A 26262-nucleotide genomic window follows, 5' to 3' on the forward strand; every position below is an offset into this window, starting at 1 on the left:
AAATATGTTACTCCAAGATGAAATAAACCAAAAACAATGTAACTCTTTAATAAATTTTATTAAGATCTAGGATATAATTGCTATTTATACGTACTTACAAAACTAATTTAAGTGCTCACTGGGTAACTTGAATAAATAAACCTTAAAAATATAAGTATGCCCAAAACATGGCTAGGTATCACGTTAACAGGGTTAGCAAGTGCTGTTAACCAGTCATCATCATATGTAATACAAAATGTTTGTATACATAATAAGAAACAGTTTACTTATAATGGAGAGTGACATATAGATCCGCTTAGTGAGACTCTCTTTAGAAACAGACTTGTTCAGCCGTAGGACGCTTTTTTACGGAGACAAGTAGTTTATCTTTGGACATCTACAAATACTAAAAAAATAAGTGAAAATATCACTTTAAATATCAGCCACAATTTATAGAAACGTCGACTTCTTCCTATTACATTACATTATAATAATGAATCCAGCATCTATAAATAAGTCCCAACTTCTAACCGCAACATTTGAACTTTGAAACCGCACCGTCCACTCTGTAGTATTCTGTTCGTTAAAAGGAACTACTGGTGGTTTTAAGGCTTCAGCCAGACGTCCATGGGCACCTTGGTGAAGGCGGCGTTGAGGAAGGCCTGGAAGTGCTTGGCGATGGAGACGCAGGCCGCCGGCCGCATCTCCTCGATGATCTCCGCCGCGTTATTGTTCAGGAACTGGTTCATGGCTTCACCTGAAATTGACCAACACAAAAATCGCACCCATGCAACTAGCCTGATAAATTAAATTTAGCAATTCTTTGATCACCGTCCTTTTTAACAGACTTTGTAAATGGTTGCGGTTTTGAAATTTGTTATTTTTATGTATTTAGCGCAAAGCCGCACTACGGCTAAACCACCGCGGTCTTTAACCGCTTGACTTGGTGATTCAATAGTAGATTGTTCAACAAGGGACTAAAACGAGCCATAATGACACGAAATGCTTGGCTATAATTCGAGTGGCATTATGATTGTTTAGTCTCGCGTTAAACAATTTACTTTTCACTTTGAATGCGAGGAAAAAAAACAATGTTCAGTTCAAAATTACAATATTACTTTTTAAAAACGTACGTCGTCGAGACATCGTAGTCAAGACTAATGGACAGGCCATCTATTCAAAATTCAAATAGCCTCAAGATGATAACTGTGCAAAAATATTTATAAAAAAAACGAATGAAAATTTATTTATATTAAGGATGAATACATTTTATTACGCATAGTCCAATTAGTTTTAAAATAGTTTTCAAGTTTGAATCTGTTGGCTAAATGTGCAAACATTTAATTAATACGTCACTTTACAAAAAAAAAGAAAAAACCGTGGAACCATTTTTTTTGCTATTTGAATATGTCCATCAAATACTCGTATTGAGCATACGTTGTAAAAAAGTAATTTTGTATAGAACGTTGTTTTTTTTTCCTCGCATTCGAAGTGAAAAGTAGAGTGTGTTTGACGCGAGACTAAATAAAACATCTCTTGTCATTGTGGCTTGTTTTAGCCCCTTGTTAAACAATCTACTATTAATGTCCAAATGTTTATTGATCAGTTAGTTTGCAATTAATAACATATAAGTTTTTATTAAAGTTTTTTTACGTAAAATAAAATGAAGCCTTTCTGAGCAGTGGCTTAGTAACGGAACGAGTATTCACTATTCGATTTCAGTTTTTGTTTGTTGCAAACTTGTGTGTTGAAGATAGAGCCATTATACTCGTTATCATAAGTAACCAAATAATTCTAAATAATCCTAACCGTAGTTCTAAATAAATAAATGCGAATGTGTGTAGGTACCTATATATTTGTTTGTATGTTACGCTTTCACTCGTAAAGTACTCAACCGATCGTGATGAAACTGATGAACCTTGTAAGGAGATAGTTTAAGACGCTAAGAAAGACTAAGAACTCTTTTTATCCCGGTAAATTGTACAGCTCCCGCGGGCGAGCGATAAACCAATACTTAATAAATTTGTTGTGGTGTGCAGCCTTTAATCAGCCATTAAATAGCTCAATGCTGGTTAATTTGAGGCCTATTTTGGCATTACACGGGCTAGTTAAGCGCTTAACAAGCCTTTGCGCAGCTCATCAACGGCTTAAAATGTTGTGTAGCTGATATGTACTACTGAGAGTACTTAAGTGAAATATTAGATTAGAACCACGTTAGTATGTTTATCCGTTGCCTACTATCCATAGTTACAAGCTTTGCTTAGTTTGGTACTAGATCAATTGGTGTCAAGTGTCCCATGATATTTATTTATTTGTTTATTACAATATTTACAATAATACATTTTGAGCAATAATAGCTCGAGTGCCACTTTACGGATTATTATTACTTTGGGTTCGCGAATGAATAGCAATTAACTCTTATATGGGATAGATGCTCCAAAATATTGAGGTCCGTGAAAATCGCTTATAATCTGTACATATTAACAAAAATATGTACCGATGCAACTAAAGTGCAAATGAAAAATAAGATTACAAATGAAATAGTAGGTAATTTAAAAAAGCGTGGCATCTACCCTGACTTTACCCTACTAGTTCTGCGGGTGTACTGACCTATGACGCTGCCGTGGTTGACGGTGTCCCGGACCTTAAACCGGGAGTTGCGCAGTTTGAAGTCTACCAGCAGCCGGTCCGCGGCCATGTAGCGCACGCTGTCGCGCTCGACCTCCTTGCCGAACACCTTCGCGATGGCAGCCACGTCGACTGGAATAATAATATGGCCATAACAACAACTATTTTAGAAACAGCTTTTACCCGCGACTTTGTAAGTATGAACTATTAGTGCTGGCACTATTTGCTTTTAACAGTAGTAAGTTTGCTCAACGAAATTTGATTTGTTTAATTTTCGGGTGGTTCAGTTGGCTCGAATCACGTCAGGCGCACCCGAAAAACTTAACCGTTTTAAAGAAAATATTAGTGCTGGCAGTTGAAATTCCGAGATTTTAAAGAATTCTCCTGGAAGTGTACAAAAATGCCATGGGTATCCCAAAAATTTGCCCATCCAAATTTCGTAATTTATCTAAGTATTTGTTACGTTACCTATTACTTATATCCTGTGTTTGAATCACAGAAACAGATTTTTGCACCACAAGTCCACCGGCCCAGGAGATTTTCCGTTTGAGGTACGAAACCCAAAATGTAAGATAAGGTTAGGTTCTGTTTAGTAGGTACGACATAAAACAATACTACTTATTAGAAACCGGCCAAGAGCGTGATGAACACAACTGAAATAGGGTTCCGTAGCCATTACGAAAAAAATAAGTAATATTTTTCTAAGGATTTCGTATTTTATAAGGAATCTTCCAAGTTTAGGTATATTTTATACCTTATGCTGCTATTTACTCAAACTACTAATAATTCTCAAGCAAACGTAGCCCTTATAGTTTTCCTTGAAAGTTTGATATACTTACTACCATCCTGAATTTTTTCAAATTTTTCCATCCACCGGTTTAGATTTTAGAGGGGGAAACGCTCGATTTTAATGAAAATTAGCACTTTGAAGTTAAATATTCCGCAAACAAATCGCTGAATCGAAAAATCGTCTTTGCAAACCCCTAATGGTTTTAAAAGACTGATCCAACGATACCCCACACTATAAGGTTGGATGAAAAAAAAACACCCCCACTTTACGTCTATGGAAGGAACCCTAAAAAACTTTTTTTTAACTTTTTTTGTACCATTTTGTCGGCATAGTTTACATATATATCCATGCAACAGCTAACAGCTTTCTAGTAGTGATAGTCCCTGAGCAAAGCCGCGGACGGACAGACAATCAGACAGACATAGCGAAACTGTCCGGTCCATTTTGGCTCCGGGGTTCCGGAGCCAAAATGGCAAAAACGGAAGAAAACTGTGCAAAAAAAAAACGACAAACGGAATTGTTACCATGTTTAAGCGTTTTGCGACAAAAATGTAATAGTAGCAAAGAAAGTAGCACCTTCCATTTTATTTCCACTCTTTTTAAGCCGTGGTGTTAAGATGTAGAGGGACTTACTAAATGCTGCCCAGAAGTCTCCCTGCGAGCGTACGGGGAACAGCAGCACCTGCCCGGACACTTCGTAGCGACCCGTGATCTCGATGCGCGGGAGCACCAGCCCCATGTCGATGCGCAGCTTGCTCAGGTCCGACCTGGCGACAAACGCTCACGTCAACACAACGCCTTCACTCGTCAGCTGGAAAAGACACTGTTAGCACTGTGGTAGTGGTACTGTAGGTTTCCCTCGAAGAGCGTCATTAAAAACGGTAGGTGGCCTTATCATTACCAGCACGTTTTCAACAACCATAAAAATGAGTCTATCCCTACAGAACTACGAAGAATGTTACCTGTTTTCGCTGTTTTTAATTTTATATGATTCAGATTTTTATACAGCGCCTGAAGTAGATATCTGAAAATTTATATCGGGAAAATTGCTTCTGTGGGTTCCATCATATCTCACCACCAACCGTGTACGGTACGCCTTTAATATTCGCGACATCATTATTAGACAATACGAGATGATGAAGTGAATGGGTTATTGAGCAAACTTGAATACATTTATAATAAGTAGGTACTCGTACCTACTCTTGTATTCTGTGCAATTAGATAGGTACGTGTTGCAACTCTGCGGCTAACAGTTACGGTGCGTGCTCCTCTGCGATTAGACACTCGGCGGTTCACAAGCATTTGGCCACATTTTGCTCAGATTGATGAGAAATGCATTCAACGACGCAAACACACGAAAGACAGGCAAAGCGAAACAGGCTTGAGATGCAAGATCGAAAGGTGGAACCCGTGGATTACAATCAAGTTTGATATGGAAAAAAAATATTGACGTGGTTATGATTACTAGGCGAGTATGGACAACGCGTGAACATTAGAGATTTCAAGGTATTTTCATATAAAATAGCCTTTAGTTTGAAGTGACCAGTTTGATAAAAATGGTAGCCAATTTCAAAGGTAAAACCCAACATTAAGTATGCTATGCGTATCAAAATGTTAAAGCAAATCAAAATTGCTTATGTAGCAGCATTTTATAATAAAATAAGACACACTTGCATTGCAACAACAATAATGTACAAATCGCAGTATCGCATAAAATGTTTCAGCAATTGAATCAGTGAACAGACATTTAAATCTGAATAATAATGAGTGTTGTTGAAACCCATCAATAGAATCCGCACATATAAGGCCGTAAGAGCACCTCACATCAAAACATAAATCAAATCATTGAAATAAGAAAACCCTGACCATGACCATGGAAAAATGTGAAATTCAAGTTTAACTGCTATTTGAAGATCAGGATTCACGTGGCTTTTGATGTGTGGACTCGTGAAATCATCGCGGATGCATCGAAGTTACCTGATCTTAGTGACGGTGTAGTTACTGGGCCCGACGACGGTAATGTTGGTGAAGGCGGCGGTGACGCGCACGGGCCCCGCGGAGTTCTCCATCACCAGGCGCTCGATGAGGAGCGGCTCGACGGCCGGCACGCCCAGATCGGGCAGCCCGCGCGCCAGGTACGGCCGCAGGTGGTTGAACGACCGCTTGATGCACGCGTCCAGTGCGGGGTCGCTGCGGCTGCACGGCAGGATGTAGTCCGCTACAACCGATCAACACATTACATAACTTAAGTCACATATGTACCATCGCGACACCAGGTCTGCTGGCCCTTTGGCCACTCCTACGTACTACTTCTAGTAAAGGCTACTGGGTAGTGTAGGTATACTACACCGTATCATATTTCGACAACTCTTAGCGCTTTTGATGATTGTACTTAGCATAGTATGGGGATAAAAACTGCCTAGCCGTTTCGATAAATTTGAAATGTATCTATGCGTAATTGGAACTGCCTACTTAGTAAGTCCTTAGTAGAAGAAGTCTATAGAAGCCCTGAGATACTCTTGCCTTGCACATAAAAAAAAAATATTCTTTAAAAACGATCGCTGTGGAAACGCCGTAGCTTTCAAGTTCATTGCAGATTTAAATACAATGGAATTTGAATGACTATTACCACCTCGTGGTGTAGTGAGTTGAGTAGGCAGACAGTTGTTACAAGACCAAAATGTCATATTACTCAATATGACATATGAAAAGAAATGTTCACCCGTAGCATTTTGTAATATAGGGCAGAAATACCAACTGACCCTGTTTTAAAGTTGCTTAATGTCATAGTTAGGAATATTAAAATACAAGAGTGGAGTGGAGTTCGCAAGACTATTAAGATATTTTAAACAAAATTTCAATTTATCGTTGCTGCTACCCGAAATAATAAGCAATGCGACAGAATAACTTAGACGTTAATCAGTAATTTAAGGTTTAATGCGATTGCGATAAGTGATAATCGCGCGCGTTATGTAACGCGCGAAGTGTGCCGGCGCTGACGTAAGCGGCAAGGTGAGCTGAGAAATGCTGCCGGTGGTTTACCTATCACAATATTTGGGCTGCCACTTTTGAACATATTTGATTAAGTAATATCATGGCCTTCAAACGCAGACAAATACCTAAGTTTACCAAGCAGTAATTGTCACTCGGATAACCCGTGGGTTACACAATTATCACGCGTGATTATAAATATGTCGGTTTTCTTTAATTGGGATTCCAGTTGATAAGTATTCAAATCATTTAAACCATAAAAAACTACTTTATTTTTCATAAATCACCAAAGCAATAACAATATAGGTTTCGCACCTACTCAGTGCCGGATTAGCCCAAAATTAAGCAATTGCTTAGGGCATCACGTCTTGAGAGGCACCATAAACAGCACCAAAAAAAAATTGCTGGGATATAAAAGGTAAGGCTGGTTCCTGTTACTTATGGATGGGGGGAAGGGGGCGTGGATTGCTTAGGGCTTAGGGCACTACACCTACTTTTTTATCTCAAAGTACCTACTCAGAAATTACATATTTAGTAGTTTTTGTAATGGTTTTTTAATCAAAGTGATGAACTGCGAAGATCACATCAGAGAATAAAGTTGAACTTGAACGATAGTCGTAACTCTACGTATATCGACTAAAGTCTTGCACAAGGTCACTGGTTACATAAGAAGTGTTATACAACTAGCTAAATAGCCACGACCCGCAAACCTAAATTAACATTTCGCCGAGATGAAATTACTCATTCGCGTGTGAACCAACTCTTTCACTACGCGATCCTTGTTTGTAAATTATCCTTTTTGTAATCGTTGTAAGCTTAAGAAACAATGTAAGTAAAGTCAAATAAGTAGTTTTGTTTTTGAAATATTTCGGTAATTCATCCACATTATTTATATAGGGTAATATTGACAAAAGTTACTTTAATTGTGCAACAGCAATCTCGAAGAAGACGAGCGAAGTCTTGCAACTCTCGTCATTAACAACAGGTCCTTGCATCTCAATTTGGGATTGTCTGGTTGATAATCAATGTACCTATTACATGAAAGATGAGCCACCTTTGCATCATCTGTGTGCAACACCGAGCACAACGAGCGCAATTAACATATATAAGCGTCCAGTTTTTTTTTACCAACCTTAGCGTTATAAGTATTTTTGAGAATGATTCGGTCTGTTGACTCCGTTGTTGTCATGTCTTAAGGCGCGAACCAACGTTAATAAATTTGGTAAGTAGGTGCATAATAATTAATAAATAAATAATAATTGATTTCGCATTTGGAGACGAACAAAGAAGATAATTAAGAGGATTAATTAGCTCTACTGCAGGCTAATGCCAATTCTATTGCTAACATAGCAATAGTACCTACATAACACATTTAATAGTACATTAAGGGCCGTCAGAAGGGGATTACTAACGAGAGTCTACTAGAAGCCCGGCGCCGAAGACAGAGGGATTTTAAGGGCTCGAGTTTGTCCCCTTTTTATCACATTGCGAGGAAATACTTGCAAAAAATAAAATTACGAGTATGTATTTTGCGTCTAAACTAAACACTTCACAGATTGGCAGGAGAAAGACGCTAAGAAAACAACTGAATAAAATAAGGGCTTCCGGTCAATACAGGGGGCTAATACGTAATTCGAAAATCGAAGTTCGTATAGTACCGTCCCTTTCACCCTCGTATTAAATAATATTAGCGTCAGCGATACGATACGCACTTCGATTTTCGAATTTCGTAGTAGCCCCCCTGATTGGCAGTTATTTCAAGTCGTCTACCATAGATAGTGTTAAGAACTGTGTTTAGTTTAGAATTCGAATGATCATACGGCCAGATTCTTCCAACATGCAAAAAAAATACTAAAATAAATTATTTCAAAACCATTTTTTTTAATTTGTAAATATAAAAATAACGAACTTTCATGAAACTTAGATAAGTTTTGTGGTGTAAAATTGGGTCATTGCTAAGTTTAAAGATATAGATAAAACGTTGGCTGACTTGAAACCTCTTTAGTCTGAAATGACGTATACTTACTAACTTGTTTGCAAATTTTAAAACTAACGCGGCAATTACACTGCGTCGTTCACCTAATGCGGTCGCCGAATTTGTTTCAAACTACTGCGGTGAACGAACGTCTTCTTTACATTAGTCTGTCCGTCTACTGCAGCGGCCATATTAAGGCGGTGGCAGCTGTCGCTCGCCGAATGCGGCCGACTACCGTGCGCCATGCGGCGAACGACTCAGTATAATTGCCGCTTAAACTGTTCCTCCCTGGGGAGGAAAAACTATATGTAAATCCATATTCCCCCGGGAAAAATTTAGGCCATTGTCCTTTAGTCAGACATGAAATAACATCACTGATGAGAAAGTGTGAGGAAAAGGAGGTAGCACACCTCACAGTGGCGTAGATTGAACATTTTCGTTGGGCAACCCGAAGGTGAGAAACCTGAGTTAGAGTTGTTACAACGCCTTGCCACTTGCCACGGTAGCTATATCAATAAAAAAAACAGCCAAGAGCGTGTCGGACACGCCCAAGATAGAGTTCCGTAGCCATTACGAAAAAATCAAATAATTATTTTCTAAGGATTTCGTATTGTGTAGGTACGGATTCTTCCAAGTTTAGTTAGGTATATTTTATATCTTACTTAGGCTGCTATTTACCCGCGATTTTAATGAAAATTTGCTTTTTAAAGGTGAATATTTCGCAAACAGATCACTGAAGAGAAAAATTGTCTTAGCAACCCCTAATGGCTTTAAAAGACCTATACAACGATACCCCACACTAGTCTAGTCTAGTCGAGAAAAATCACCCCCACTTTAAGTATAATGGGAGGTACCATCAGCCAAATAAGTGGTCTATAAATTTTTAAACAAGATCCTATCAAATGAATATGTCGCTAAAGTCGAACTTTCAAGTTGACAGACACGTCTACTGGCATTATTGTATTATGACATGCAAACGATTATCAACTTTAGGGAGGTAGACCACATATTTGGCTGATGGTACCCTATATATATTTTTTTTACTTTTTTTTATTGTACCACTGTCGGCGTGACTGATATGTATATTCATGCCAAATTACAGCTTTCTAGTACTAACGGTCTCTGAGCTAATACCCGCGGACAGACAGAGAGACGGACAGACATGGCGAAACTATAAGGGTTCCTAGTTGACTACGGAACCCTAAAAAGTACAAACTGGTGCTAGTGCTGCTCTAAGTGATGTAATGAAGGCAGATCGTTTGACGCAATGCTGTAATAGTATAATCCGGAGCGAAACGCCCGAGCCGACCTCTTCCACCGACTTGGCCGCTCGTTGTGAAACAACAGGGAAGATACTACAGGGTGCTGCTATACGCGCAAATGACAAATAAGTAGAGGTAGAATGGAATATTCTCAGCATCTACGCAAAATTAAGTTTGTTATTAGGGCGACCGGCAGTTGCGTGTATGCGAAGTAAAGTTGAGTGATTAAAATATAAGTACTTATGATTGTTTTTTTTTTCGGAGTCTTTTTGTATTTTTTATTTCAACTCCAAATTTGTTACTTTTACGGGTATCCCGTGAAACCATATCGAAAATACAAACTGAGACATGGATGCACAGAAAAACCGGAAAAAGAGACCAGCGCTGGGAATCGAACCCAGGTCCTCAAAAACTCCAAAAAAACAATCATAATTTGATTGCTTATTAGCGACATCTCTTTGTCTGGGTGAGCGTTTAGTTCCGAAAGAATGTGACGTCTCTCGATGAGAGCGAAACATAGATGTCGCTAGTGCTGCTCCTTAAGTAGCGTAGTAGAAATAAGCAACCTGAGATATGTATGCATAGCTTAACTTGAGTGGGGATTGAATCGCTTCAGTGTCAAATTTAGCGATTCAGTATAAGTTACTCATTCTGTCAATTCTTTTGGAATTTTAAGTGTTTTACTTGGAATATTTTTAAATTTCAAGCACTTTTTAACTTTTATTTAAGTTTTATAACTTTACATAGGTACCTACTCACGACATTGTGCTTCTTAACTCCTCATCGATAAAACTAATTTTTCAGTGAGAAAAGAGACTCGTGGATTAGTGACAGCGTAAACATTTATTTGTAATCAACACAACGGTTGCTAAGAACACGGAATGACATAGTTATGGTTTTCTAAATAAAGAGGTTTTTGTATACAATATTTGGTTTGCTTGCATATAGCGGCATCCTTTTCGCGACAGCGTTTTAGTTTCGGACCAGAGACAATATCGGTATTTCATTCACTTGTAAACCATTGAGACTCAGCTCTGAGAAATAAACGTTGTGGTACTAATTTCGATCGTTTATGAAAAGATCATGGTAGGCCCCCAGGTCTCTTTTTCTGGTTTTTCTATGCATCCATGTCTGTTTGTATTTTCGATAAAATATACTTACTCCGCGCGAGCGGCCGAAAATTTGGCCCACCCTACATACAAAATTACCTATTACTGTATACATTTGAGGGCCAGATTTTTTGCCGCTCAGTAGGTATACTTAGTCATATTAAGTACCTACTCCCATAACCCTTGGACTAGTAGTTAAAAACTATCAACTCATTCTTTCTTCTTACAAACTTTTCACTGTACCTACATTGTGTCTTAAGGGCGGTAAATAAGGAATTACGAACGAGAGTCTATTAGAAGCCCGAAGTCGAACACAGAGGGCTTTAATTCTAGTACCGCCGCAGGGGGGGTTCGTAATTCTAGTACCGCCCGTGGGACAAACAATGTTTTTCTTTGTTTTTATTATATAGATGTAAATGTGCTGTACTAAAATAGGTAGGTAGTAGGTATGGAATTGATTTTTCTTTTTCTTTTTTTTATTATGTTTTAGGTAGTGTTTTGCTTATTTTCAGCCACACTACCATTTCCTTCTTCAAGGTGAGGACCGAAAACCAGCAGCTCTGCTGAATCCTTTACCTCTTCACAAATTATTTTTGATCTGTTTCTTTCTTTGTATTTTGTTATGTTATATTTTTGGCTTTGTGAATAAATATTATTTTATTTATTTATTTATTTTTATCACATTTGCGAGTAAAATTTTATATTTCTAAAAGAAAAAATATAATTCTTCCAAATATTGGCGATACCTTAGGCTGCGCTCTTGGCAGCGCCGCCCTCCCCCTGCCTCAGCATGTGCCTGAGCCGCGTGTGCATGTGGTCCTGCTGCTTCGCCATGCGCAGCAGCGCGACCAGGGCCATCAGTACGCACACTGACTTATTTACCGACCTTGGGCTTCATGACAAGTAAATGTGTACGCGCAATGACTCATTTAACGACCATGTGATGAAAAACATTGTATGTCGCACGGGCGGTACTAGAATTACAAACATCGACTCATTAAAGCCCTCAGTCTTCGACTTCGGGCTTCTAATAGACTCTCCTTCGTAATTCCTTATTTACCGCCCTTAAGACACAATGTACTATTACAATAACCTAACCAACAAAAAGTTGGAAACCCCCCGACTTTGTCACTACAAAGCTCAATATCTCAAAAACAGCTTAACCGATTTTGATAAAACAAAAACCGCATTCAAATCGGTCCACCCGTTTAAGAGCTACGGTGCCACAGACAGACAGACAGATACAGACAAACATAGCGGTGAAAATTATAACACTTGCGTCGGGGGTTAAAAACTATGTATTAAAAATACAAATAAGAAAATAAAGAAATACGTATTTGTGAAACGCACCCACCAAACCCCAAGAGGTTAAATAGGGGGTGAAAGTATTATCAAGGATTACGCTACTTTCAAAGTTTATAGGACTAAACACTAAAATGATCTGGTAGGTATTAAAACATATTTTAGACATTAAGGGGATTCAAAAAGGATGGAAAGTTTTATAAATTCCGCAATTTGAAAACCTGGTGAGCATAGCGACTATATACGAGTACAATCAATCCCGAAGAGTATAACAATTTTGTTATCTTTAAAATTACAGGGCTAGACATTAAGTTGGCTATGTAGGTACCGTAATTATAGCAAAAATCTTCATAATGATAAAAGATAACGCGGTAAAAACTCCGATGCCGATAGCAGAGTAAAATCTTTATTCAATGAAAGAGATGAAAACAAGTTTAGTGTTACCACAGAATTCTGCGCGGACAAAGTCGTGACCAAACGCTGTTTTATAATACAATATTGGTTTCTGCAAAAACCTATCTATTTAACCGAATATTTATATAAACAGTTTATTTTGTATTATAAAATCTATTGCAAATAATTTTCTTCCGAATTGAACGTCTTCTTTGTTATTGGACGCGTGTCAGTGATTGTCCTTGACCGCAGGCTCTCGCTGGCCGTGCTTTCACTGACGACGCAACTTGATCATTGCAGAAAGATAATATGTAAATACGCAAACAATGTATATTTTTATATTATTCACACCGATAAAGAAAAAATACTCTGTGTAATACTTATTCTACTAAAGCCAAGACGTACCTAGGTACTCGTAAATAGTATAATCATAATTTTTAAAAATGCGGTATATGTAATGTGCTACTTTCAGCTTTGATTTAATAAGGGTATGATTTTATTGATCACCTAATAAATGCGTTTTCGGTGACCTAATAAATAATATTTGTTCCTAAAATAGTAGATCTGCCACCTAAATTGAATCACCAAATAATATTATAACGGTTACCTAAATATTATTTAAAAATTACTCGGAAATAATATTGATCATCAAATAATTGAACTGAAATTTGACGATAATGATATACAATGAATAAAATAATAATAATAATATCTTCTCACAAATTACACCAATTTACCCAGCCCCAAACTAAGCAAAGTTTGTTCTATGGGTGCTAAACAACAGGTAGACATACATACGAGTACATATATATATATATACTTAAATACATACAAACATCCAAGACTCAAGTACCTACTACAAACATTTATATTCATCTTACAAGGATTAGCAAACAATGTTCGGTTCTGGCACTTCGCCGGCCGCTGCCGCGGCACGCTCGCTTCGCTCGCTCGTCTCGCGCACTGCAGGTCGCAGTTCTACCTAACATCCTCCTCGCTTCGCTCGTCGTCGTGTCTAACCTGACCTGCCTTAGTAGAATAGATAGAAGCATTAAATTAAGGAACTGATCTATTTATTAGGTGACAGATCTATTATTAGGGTAATCGAATTTTGATGATCAAACTAAGTATAATTTAGGATACAGGTTTACATTAATCTGACTCATACTTAGAGACGGATTTGATTAATTTGATGACCAATATATTTCTTAGGGATAGATATTATAATAATTAGAGTATCGCAGTTAAGTGACAAATCTTAATTTAAGTGACAGAAAATAGGTTTTACCTACCTATTTTGAAAAAAAAAATGGCAGTAGGTAGTCGCACCGCTTCAATCTTTTAAAATCCCATTTTGCGAGCACACGCAATTAAGTAAATGAAATTAGGTATACCTGAACAAATTACTTACGTGCCCGTTTCATTTCACTAGACATTTTTGTCCATATGTTTGACCAAGTAAATTAGTATTATTTTGTAAAATCGCGATGATCTTGGCCTGATTTAAATAATTATGTACTTATAAGTATACCTACCATGCCATTTCACAGTGTCAAAATAAGATACTTAGTCAGTTCAAATGAGGGTAATCATGCAGGGTGTTAATGTGTACGATTTACTATTGTTGTCCTATGATTTGACTATTTTGAAGCTCATTCGTGCCAAGGTCGGGTGGAGCGATTACGAGCATGGTCCGCGGCTGCGCAACGCCGACGCCGGCGCGGGCGCCGCGAGCAAACACTCGCGCCGACCGACGCATGAGACCAACACACGCGTAGGTATTTGCACAATTACATTTAGCAGGAACTAACATTCTGTGACGCATTATTAAGTTAAAACTTCAAAATCTTTAGAGCTGTGAGCGTGGACCTTAGCTCAAACCAACAAATATGACTTTTTTAGGGTTCCGTAGTCAACTAGGAACCCTTATAGTTTTGCCATGTCTGTCCGAGGGTAAGCTCAGAGACCGTTAGTTCTAGAAAGCTGTAATTTGACATGAATATACATATCAGTCACGCCGACAAAGTGGTAAGTACAATAAAAAAAAAGTAAAAAAAAGTTTTTTAGGTTACATCCCATAGACGTAAAGTGGAAGTGATTTTTTTTCTCGTCTAACCCTATATTGTGGAGTATCGTTGAAAACCATTGGGGGGTTGCTAAGTCAATTTTTCTATTCAGTGATCTGTTTGCAAAATATTTAACTTTAAAGTGTAAATTTTCATTGAAATCGAGCGTCCCCCCCCCCTCCTCCTTCTCTAAAATCTAAACTGTAGGGTGGAAAAAATTCAGAATTGTAATAAATATATCAAATTTACAAGGAACATTATAGCGGCTATGATTGCTTATGAATTATTAATAGTTTAAGAGTAAATAGCAGCCTAAGGTATAAAATATACCTAAACTTGGCAGGTTCAGTACACAATACGAAATCCTTAGAAAAATATTATTAGATTTTTTCATAATGGCTACGGAACCCTATCCTGAGCGTGTACGACACGCTCTTGGCCGGTTTTTTTAAATAAGTTCTAAACTGAATTTTGCAAGGTGTAGGTATTGAACTATTTTGTAATAGAAAATATTGGAAATTTGTATCAGGGAGTTCTCAATTAGTGGAAAAAGGTGCCGCTTATTACAGAATTAGGCCACAAAACTACTGCTCTCATATTTTTGACTAGGCAGGCATGTATTTGTGCAAATGTACTTGAGCAGTATTATTTCTTACTACTCTGGCATGTCTAATTTAACACAGTTTGTCTACATTTAATATAATGTAATAGTATTTTCTGTAATATATTTTTAAAAACTAGCTTTTGCCCGCGTGGAATTCGGTTATCGCGCACTGTTCCCTCGGGAACTGTGCATTTTTCCGGGATAAAAAGTAACCTAGTTATGTCACTCTCAGGCCCATAAACTATCTCTAGATATGCCAAAAATCACGTGAAACGGAAGACGGACAAACATACAAATACACACACTTCCGCATTTATAGGTAATATTAGTAAGGATTACCCCATAACAATATTTATTTAGCGTAACTTTATCCTTTATTTCCAGGTTACCTTCCCTGTCAATAGTAGGCACCTACCTACTTACTACAATAACAATATCAATTAGATTCTTGATTCATTGCTATAATAATTTTTATTATTTTTAATTATTGAGTACTTAAAGGTTTTTAATTTATATTCAAAGCATGCCTGTTTTTAGGGTTCCGTAGTCAAACAGAAACCCTTATAGTTTCGCCATGTCTGTCCGTCAGCTGTCTATCTGTCTGTCCGCGGCTAAGCTCAGAGACCGATGTTATTAGAACGCTGTAATTTGGCATGAATATACATATCAGTCACGCCGACATTGGTAAAATAAAAAAATAAAATAAAAATTTAGGGTACCTCCCACAGACGTAAAGTGGGGCTGATTTTTTTTACTAACCCCATAGTGTGGGGTATCGTTGGATAGGGCTTTTAAAACCATTACGGGGTTGCCGATTGACGATTTTTCGATTCAGTGATGTGTTTGCGAAATATTCAACCTGTCTAAAATCTAAACTGTTAAAGGAACCCTATTGGACTTGGGCGTGTCCGACACGCTCTTGACCGATTTTTATTTTTTATTTTTCTGACTGTTTATACAGGGTGTAATCGTTAAGTGTAGCCAGGGGATTATTCTGTAAATATATATAACAAATATCAGAAATTTTACTCTGATATCGTAAGTACGTTACCCAATGAGTAAAATCACATTAATAACTTTATTAAATTAAAGAAGTAATATTAAATAGGTATTAAATTAAAACGCTCCCATACATTTAGTACCCACGACGTTCCTTGAGGCTGTTTGCCTATCGTAAGAGATAAAACTGTTAAAGATTAATTATTTACATGAATAAACTGTGATAAAATAATAAAACTCTCTTTTATGAAATAATAAATCAAACATATATGTACATATTTTGTTTGCGGCAGTGTCAGCAGTTACTCGAAGTGACGCCCTCAATGTGCGATACATTGACGGGCCCTCTTCAACGTTTATAATAGTAGATTGTTGCTCCAAGCAGAAAGTTATTTAGTACTGCACCGAGTGCCAATTTGAAGCACGAGCGTCAGCGAGGGCTTTAAAAAGCACGAAGGCAATATAAATTACTTAATGCGAGGTACATAATCTGCTTTTCTTTCAACTATTACAGGAATAGTAGACAAAAAAAAACTCATGCTAAGCTAAACAAATAATAGGAAAGAAATGTCACTAGCACTCGATGATTCCATTTTTGTAAATTTACATTCGCACTCTCAAAAAATGTACACGGAAAATTCGCAAGGTTCTAAAACAATGCAATAAAGGATTTTCATACATTTTTTCTGCTCTAGAGCAGAAAAGTCCCGCTTTTTGCTGGGTATTTACTGCGGTTATGATGAAATTAAAGCATAGTTGGAAGAAAATGATTTCTTCTTTGAATTTGAAAATGATAATAGGGCATATTATTAGCCAAAGCTCTGCGCAGGGACGTCAGTTCTCTTTATATTTTGTTGCCATGACAGATCATGACCAAAGAGTATTATAGAAATCAATACTTATAGAAATCATGATATATTTATTAGTAACAAAATAACATGATATTTACATCAATAGTAACGATAGATTTTATATTTCCAAAAATTTAATTGAAATAATATGATACTCGTATCGCCATAGCATTTAAGATACTCAAAAAACTGTTTACGGTTTTGTGCTAGTGCTGCACTCTGTTGGCAGAAAATTGCAGTAATATTCCCTATTGATTGATATGGATACCCATTGGATACCTATGTGGATAAAATAAAAGAATTCATGAATCATTATAATAATGGTGAAATGAGTAGGCATTTAAAACTAAATCCTATTAACTAACGGCGTACTAAATGTATTGGAGGGTTTGAAGTAAATATTTTGTTTAAAAAAAAGTTATTGATGTGATTTTACTCATTGGGTAACGTACTTTCGATATCAGTTTAAACTTTTCTGATATCTGTTATATTTACGAAATCATCGCCTGGCTTCACTTAACGATTACACCCTGTATAAATATTGTTTGTATACTTTAACATAGGTAGGTACTCGTCGGTCAACCCACATACATAGTGAGGTAGAGAGATCTTAGTTAGGCAGTTAACTAATGAGGAGGGAGGTGTCTTTTTTATTGTAATCATTCTAATTTTCTTATGACAATGGGTTTTGTCACTGAGTCATCCAAAAAAGAGAACAATACATTTAGGCATGATCTGAATAAAATATCGCTTCATGATCGTGTAGGGCAAAAGATGACCTGTTTCAGCCTTGTCGAGCCTTTTGTACGAGTTGTTTAAATTTTATTGGTCGTTATAGACGTGACTTGAATCTGAATAATCTGGTGTTGCGAGTGTCTATGGGCAGTGGTGAGCTCTTACCATCAGGAGACCCACTTGCTCGTTTGCCATCCAGGAATAAAAAAAAATTTAAAAAAAACTGGTTTGAGCTTGGAATTAATTATTATTTTCAATCTCTCTTTATATCTCGATTAGCTCTTAGTATTGAGCTGAGTAGCAATGAGGAAAAATAAAACCAAACATCAAAAGTAAATACCTACTTAGCAAATGTTATACCTAGTTAAGTTGCCCTTTTTTACATTTTACTATTATTTTAGTTATGTTTCGATTTAGTTATTACTCCGATCTTTGGCTGATTTTGAAGTCTACAAATATTTTATCTATCTCTACAATGCAACGTGTTATTTTTAATTTCCATTAGCTTTAAGGGAACATACAACAAGTTAAAGGAAGTTAATTTTTGCAAGCCACTGGTCGCCAAGTTTTTATCGCAGTAAAACAGTAGACAAAAAGATTTATGTTCTTTATTTATTACTAAACCCAAAATTTTTATTATAGATCCATAATTCCAATGGGTATTAATGCTAATTATTTCCAAAATTTCCATCTTCGACATTTGCAATATTTTGTTTTTATCCCCGTTTGTTTGCAATTTAAAATGTAACGAATCGATTAGACAAATTTAAGAAAAATAGTTTGATTATTTAAGCCATAAGTACTTAGGTGCAGTACAATTAAGATTTAAAAAATCAAGAGCTAAGTCCGTGGTATAAATGCAATAGGTCAAACACAAAAGTTGTAACACCATTTGTCTCGTTAAGTCAGCGCAATATCAAGCAATAACGTCAGGTAATACAGCCAGGTAGAATAACAGCTTGCAACTTTTATGGATACCCGTAGATATCTATCTATTATTATTATATTATTGCACGTTATGTTAGTTTTATTGTACGATGCAATAGCTTGGTGCTCAATTTATAAATATTCTACTAATGAAGTGATATGCCAAAATGTTAGCATACCTATGTAACTATGTATTACGTTAGCTTACACTCGTAAGTTTCTGAAGGATTTTTTATCCTATCGCTTCAAACGTAGAATTTAAACTACTTATTTACTTCTCTTTCAGTAATCTGGTAGCGAATTTTTATGGTATTACCTATTAACTTTATCAATAAGATGATAGAGCTGATAAGGTTGACAAAAATATGCATTGAAATAGAAATATGTACATACAAAGTAAAAAAATAAAGAAAGGGATAAATTGTTACAACATGTTATTGTCTGTAACTATATCAAGAAATACAATACGTACAAACATGAATTTGGTAGAAGATTTCTAGAACTAGATTCACAAGTTCATTGAACAGCATAAAAAAAACCTTTTTTTAATTTTGAATAATTTTTCCAAATAATGCCATAATTTTAAAAATATAGATAACCGGCATGTTATCATGATTACATTAGAGTAACTTACGTGTAGTGAGGGAGTTGTCGCTCTCCGCCGCTTCTCCGTTGTGGCATATAACTGCCAGGCACAGGATCAACAGACATTTCAGGCATCGGTCAGCCATTTTCATTTTCGAGAAAATATTATTAACAAATCAATGCGAATACAGATTCGATACCACCAAATTAAAAACACTTTTTCGTACTATAACGAATACAAAAATATTTCTACTGTTTTCGTTTTTGACAGAAGAAAAATTACAATGCAAAGTGCTGGCTCGTCGCTGGGCAGGTGGCGGGCGTGTGCACGGAGGAGCCGCCGGCGGGCGCGTGTCTCATTTTGTTTGAAGTGAAAGCCCTAGAGACGATGTGTTTTATTCTCGGGTAATTTTCGTCATCCCTCGTCGCCCCCCACCTCGCCATCAAACAAACTACAAACTCCATGTGCTCGCGCCGCGGCCCGACGAATCACACTTTTAATCTCACTCGAATTTCCCGCCGCATACGCACGGTAATTTCAGCTCACCCATGGTTATGTCATGCGAGACTCGCAAGTGCCCGGAACAATGAGCACAAGGGATTAGCCAATTGGACCCCCCCTTATTTCAATTCACCGCTTGTTGCGCAAAATTAAATACAAAGTAAACTTAGGAAATACAAGTAGCGAAGTATTTGTTAACTTTAATTTAAAATTACCTGGCAGACCGGACCGAGCTTCGCTCGGTCTAAGACTCGAAAACAAGTGTTTTTACTAAAAATAAGACGAAACTAGATCGATTGTTGTTGGCACACGAAACCAAAAGCAATTTTTATCAAAATCCTTGGAACCGTTTCTGAGATCCCAGAATAATAATAAAAGATATACTCGTTTAAAGGTATGATTGATTAGATACTGAAAGTAGCGTTTTATAGAGTAGGCGCCAAGGGAAGTTGCGTATGCAAAATTAGGGTACCGCATTCTGTGAATAGTTTTGAACTCAGAAACGCTTGCAAATTATGATTCTGAATGTTGCCAGGAGATCCGGTGGTTCATTTTTTTTTATACCCCATCCCTTTTAACATCATCTAAATGGACTGAAAAAATTGCTTTTAGAACATTTTAATAACTAATTTCGAGATAACATTATTTTTTTTACAAGTTTTTAAACATATACCGAGTCAGTTGATAACTTTTATTTTTAGTAATAAGAAAAAAGTATTTCATTATTTTTTTTTTTTTAATACAATCTTTTTGCTTACTGTACTTTTTGTTGGTTGAACTTTTATCGTCATCTAAACTACATTTCCGTGCCAAATTTCAAGTCGATGCCATTTTAACCGTTGAAGAGTTCCGTCCTTCAGAGACGATCCTAGTTGGACCACCAGGATTTCAGTATCTGATATAAGTATGGCAAATTTCTTGTCAATCCAGTTACTGGAAGTGGGTCAAATTCAACTTGCAAGATTTGACCCGCACATTTGTACATACAGACATACATACATTGCAAGTTAAATGAAAGCATGTAAAAATTTAATATTGTCAGGAAAATAATTATTAAAATGGCTTTAGCATTTTTCAGTCCATTTACATGATGTCAAAGTCAAAGTCAAAATATCTTTATACAATTTAGACTAAAACAAGCACTTATGAATGTCAAAAAAAAATCTACCACCGGTTCGAAAAAACCTCTGTTGAGAAGAATCCGGCAAGAAACGCAACGAGGTATATTTTTTTAAACAGATGTACAATATAATTAAATGATATCTATACATCACAAGTATTTAACACAACTTTATTTTTAACACAGTAGGTTCGCTATTTGAAGGGATCGCTAATGCGGATCGGAATTATTTCCAAATATCCCTGTCCATGATATAATCATTAACTTTATAATACGCCTTAGATATTAATGTCTTCTTGAGTTCAGGTATAAAAATAAAATGGACCACCGGACCTCCTGGCAACATTCAGAATCATAATTTGGAAGCTTTTCTGAGTTCAATACTATTCACAGAATGCGGTCCTATTTTATTTTCCTACTAGCGAAACCGGCTGCTGATGTTGTCCTGTCAGGAAAACAACACTAAGTACATTAAATATGATAGCATACCGACGCAGCGCCACACCTACTGGGTCAGATTACCTTATGTTTTCAAACCATCCAGGAACCTATTGAAACTTACCTTCAAAATGTAATCTAAATTGGTCCAGCCATTTAGGAGAAGTTAAGTGACAAACACATATACAGAAGAATTATATAATATTAAGATATGTTAAGGTCAACGGAAAGTACTGTTTGTATTGTACCCTGCAAATTTTGGTTCCTTTGAGTTTGACAGTGTCGAAATATAGGAACGATTTGTGCGGCATGCGGCCTTATCTTTTTTTTTAAGTTAACTTAGAAATTTGATTTTTTGCCGTAAGAACCTGGTCTAAACGATGAGAAAACTTTTTAAAAATATATGGGTAAAAACGGGAGTCGTTCTCAATTTTTAGCGTGACCAAGGGATTAAATGGCCAAAAATCCGATTGACAACTGTTGCGCACTAATTATGTCCAGTATTATTAGGTGCAAGTGCAACACTAAAATCTGACTAGTTTTTTTTTCTACATCTAAGTAGGTAGATGACTGTTTCCATCATGTCCAGAGAGCGACTAAGGTAAGTATGTACTTCCCTACGAGTACCTATGTATGTCGAAACACGCTCAAACACCCTAATAAAGCCGAAATACACCCTAATATAATAAATACGAAAGTTTGTAAGTCTGTTTGTTTGTAAGTTTATTTGTTTGTTTGTTACTTCATCACGTCTAAATCGCTGAACCGATTTAGATGGAGTTCGGTATACAGATAATTTTAGTCCCGGGGAAGGACATAGCATAGTTTTTATCCCGGAAAATTGCATAGTCTTCGCGGGATAGTGAAAACCGAAATTTACGCGGATGGAGACGCGGATATCGGCTAGTATTATAAATGCGAAAGTTTGTAAGCTGTTTGTTTGTTTGTTACTTCATCACGACCAAACCGTTGAACCGGTTAAGATGTGATTTGGTATATAGATAGTTAGCGTCCCGACGCGTTAGTATGGCAATTCCTCTTCCGTCGGTGCCATTTCGGAAAATCACGAATTGGGAGATCTTTGATTCATTCACATACACTAGCGCTCATAGATCCGTGAGTCGACTAAATAAGCTTTTATCGTGTAAAATATATTTTTTAACAAATCTATCGGTTTGATTATAAAATGCGTATTTTAAATTGCCGCGGTGATGGCCGTCGATTTCGATACCCCGGTAATAGGCGCCGTTACCTTATTGTTTTTTGCCGTATGGGTGAATTTCACAAGCTTGAAATTTACCTAATTTTGGTGGCTTTTTTTATTTTTGTTGTCCGAGTCAAAATGATATATCAACAATACGTTACAAGTCATAATAAATATTGTGTCGTAATGGCCCTTCATTATAAATAGAAGTTTTGAAGATATTATGATTTTAGTAATTTGATTACCACCAAAATTGCTTGTACCCACCAAAATTAGATATATTGGCCACCAAAATTGCACATCTACACCAAAATTAGATGTACTTGTGCTAATTCAAGGTAAAAAAAACATTTTTCTTGATCAAATTGTCTGCTGGATATAAAAGAAAATAAATGTTTTATTAATCGTTTTAATTGTACCAAAATCTCTACGAAAATACAATGTTTAACTCGTAGTAACAAATAGTACATTGTGTCTTAAGGGCGGTAAATAAGGAATTACGAACGAGCGTCTATTAGAAGCCCGAAGTCGATGATAATGCAATTATATTTTCATCACACTTGCTCTTAAACAGTGTCGTAACATGCAGGCTACTATGGTTGCAACCCCCCAAATAAAACCCTCGACCTTAATGTGCTTGTCATGAAACCCGTGGTCGGTAAATGAGTCATTGCCGGTACTAATTTTCTTGTCATGAAGCCCAAGGTCGATAAATGAGTGTGATACTGCATGGCGTGCTGGTCGTGCTGGCGTGCAGGAGCACGTCGGGCGCATGGTCAGGCTGGGGGAGGGCGGCGCGGAGGCTGGCGCTGCTATGAGCGTAGTCAGCGGTATCGGCAATTTTTGAAAAAATATTAGTTTTTCTTTTACAAATATACATTAAACATTGTATGTCGCACGGGCGGTACTAGAATTACGAACATCGACTAACTAAAGCTCAGTCTTCGACTTCGGGCTTCTAATAGACTCTCGTTCGTAATTCCTTGTTTATCGCCCTTAAGACACAATGTACTATTCTTTTCGAGGACTTCTTCTCTTGATTGTTTTTTCTTGCGGTTAGCCATTCTAAAAAAATTAATTAAGTTTCATTGCAAATAGTGATAATTTAGTTTTATTGTAAAGGAGGTATCTAAGTGTTTATATTTTACTTGAAATAAGTGCATTGAGTCAATAATGTTGTAAATGCAAAGTTTTAAATGTAAAAGGCTTAAAAATGAAATTATAATTATGTGGGTGGGCTTCAAATTACCACCAAAACCACCAAAATTGATCCACCAAAATTAGAAAAAGTGCATAAAAAAATGATTAAAAACAAAGCCGTATCATTCACTTCCAATTTAACTTAATATTTTAAAAAGGAAACTTTTAACATGCCTCGCATATACTTCATACAAAAACAAGTATTGCTAAGTCATTAGTTACATACACCACCAAAATTGCATTAAAAAGTATTTTAACACACCAAAATTAGATACTTACGTGCTTGGCGGACAGATCCAGCAAGATATGGGACGTGTGTCATCGCTCAGTGCAGGAGCGGAACTAAACGCACAGGTTAATACACGTTTGTTGGTCTTATTGCGTTTCGTTCGACCACAAAAACATCTTCAATATTTACCACCAAAATTGCCAATTTCACATGGACAAATTTTAGTGCCTAGTTTTGAGTATAAATTCATGTACTAATATTTATTTATATATTGTTATAAGATACTTGAACTAATGAAGAATAAAATACAATGCATTTTTAGTTAAATAAATGGATGTTATGGTTCTATCATAGACATTCATCAAGAACAACGGATACTGGACGCCACACCAAAATTATGATTTCAATGAAAAAAATTTTTTTTAATAAACATGAATGACTTTTATAAAACTTTGCAATTTGGCTTAAGATAAAAATTTGTGTTTTCTTTTTAGAAAAAAAATTAAACCTCTAAAACAATTAGTCCACACCATAATTATCAGCTCTGCCACCAAATTTTCTCGCTGAGATAATCACCCGTATATAATGTTTTTTTTTCATCATGGTACATTATTGACACGACACAGCTTGTACTATGGATATCTACTACGGCCGGGGATCGAACCCGGGAGCTCAAGCTTCGTAGTCAGGTTCTCTAACCACTTGGCTATCCGGTCGTCTAAATTTAAATTGAATGACATTAATTTCCAAAAGCATACATGTTTAATTAATATTCGTAGTGGCTTAATTGCCTAGAAAGAACTATCTTTTTACGCAGTTACTTGAATATCTTACACAAAACAATTAGTTTTATCGAATGTAAGTCAAAAGTTTATCACTATCAAATATACGCACGTTATTTATAAACCTATTTAATGTGATTTGGTGGTAGTCAAGTAGTGCTATTGTGACCTTTTGTTAAACAAGCTACGTTTTATTTTGATTTTTTAAAAACATACATCAATTTTAAATAATAATTAAATATTAGCAACGAAAAACCCGGCTAAGTGAACCATGTGAATTTCATAAGAATCATGTGGCAATCATTCAATATTAAGTTTTGGCCGATCGACAACTTGGATAAACAAATAGCTATGATAGGTTTTCTTATAAGTTATACCTTTGAGCACTACTGCCATATATAATCGAAACACTAATCCACCTATTCCAACTACACACCTCACTCGTAGGATCAAAAGGAAATAAACCTTCTGTAGGTACTTTACATGTTTCCTGAGCCATCATTAAAACTTGTAATTCCATCATTCAAAGCCATCATTAAAATTATTTTCCTTGCATTGATGATAACGCCTAAAATATTATAACTACGTGATGACAAGTTTCTATGGTGACCTAGGATTCAAATTGGTCACCGTGCCCTACACAAATATTTATATCATGAGTTCTACTGGCATAGACTGGCATGTTATAAATATATAATAATATTTTATTAATGGGTTAACTGAACTAAATATTTACAGACCAAATAATTAAAAAAACAAAAAATATCTTTGAAAATGTCCAATAAAAGCATAGTTTCCAGGAGACAGGGAGCGTTTCCGCGTTGAATAGCCAAGCTCAAACGTTACGGAAATAGCTGCCTGCCTTCTGGTCGCCAGACGTTTTTACCGGGCACGAAGAAATCTCTTTAACGAGTTCCTTCGCATCTAAACCCCAAGGGCCTAGGGTTTCTACCCCAGCCTAGGGTTTCCACCCCAAATATGTATATACATGACGAATTACAGCCTTCTATGGCTAAGTGTCAGCTGGCGCAGCGGCTGAAGCGGCGGAGGGCAGGAAAATATTAAAATACCAGGGTCTCGGTTCAGCATACAATTTCGTTGCTGTCGGATTTCAGACCCTGGGTCCTTGGGGTCCCGGCGCACAAAATCTAATTAAAGAAGTGCATAAGCGCCTGGTCGACACTACTGGAGATCAAAGGCTGCAAAGGAGCAGGCTGCAGGCTGCTGAAAGCAAAGAGTTGGCAGGTAGGTATCTCTCTTAACGAATCGCCATCGCCATTCAACGAGGGAATGCTGCCAGCCTCTTGGGCACCATGCCAGGGGCCTTTTTTAGATTTAATTCAGTAGGTAATAAGTTTTTAAACTAGGTAGTTAGTTTATAATTAAGTTTTATATCTAGTTATTTTTTCTTAATTTCTTGTATTTAAATAAAGTTAGTCTAAACTACCCCTTAAAATTATTTATAAGTAACTTTATTTCGCTCGGCTTCGCATGTGTATTAACATTAATACTCTATCAGGGTTACTCAAAGTGGGGTACGCGAACCCCTAGGGGTTCGCTATTCGACGGTAGGGGGTTCGCGACAAGGTTT

The 26262-nt window shown here is 36.6% G+C and overlaps 1 protein-coding gene across 1 annotated transcript; it reads right to left on the bottom strand.

Moving 5' to 3' along the window:
• Positions 1-39: 39 nt before the first annotated feature.
• Positions 40-19700, bottom strand: LOC141430554 (protein takeout-like). Its single transcript, XM_074091307.1, has 5 exons — positions 19246-19700; positions 5375-5615; positions 4031-4164; positions 2590-2739; positions 40-736 (listed from the first exon to the last, which is right to left on the bottom strand). Exons 1-5 carry the CDS (start codon positions 19346-19348, stop codon positions 585-587), a joined length of 780 nt encoding a protein of 259 aa, XP_073947408.1. The 5' UTR covers positions 19349-19700; the 3' UTR covers positions 40-584.
• Positions 19701-26262: the final 6562 nt, after the last annotated feature.

The sequence above is a fragment of the Choristoneura fumiferana genome, chromosome Z (assembly GCF_025370935.1).
Source record: "Choristoneura fumiferana chromosome Z, NRCan_CFum_1, whole genome shotgun sequence".
NCBI classification, from domain to species: Eukaryota; Metazoa; Arthropoda; class Insecta; order Lepidoptera; family Tortricidae; genus Choristoneura; species Choristoneura fumiferana.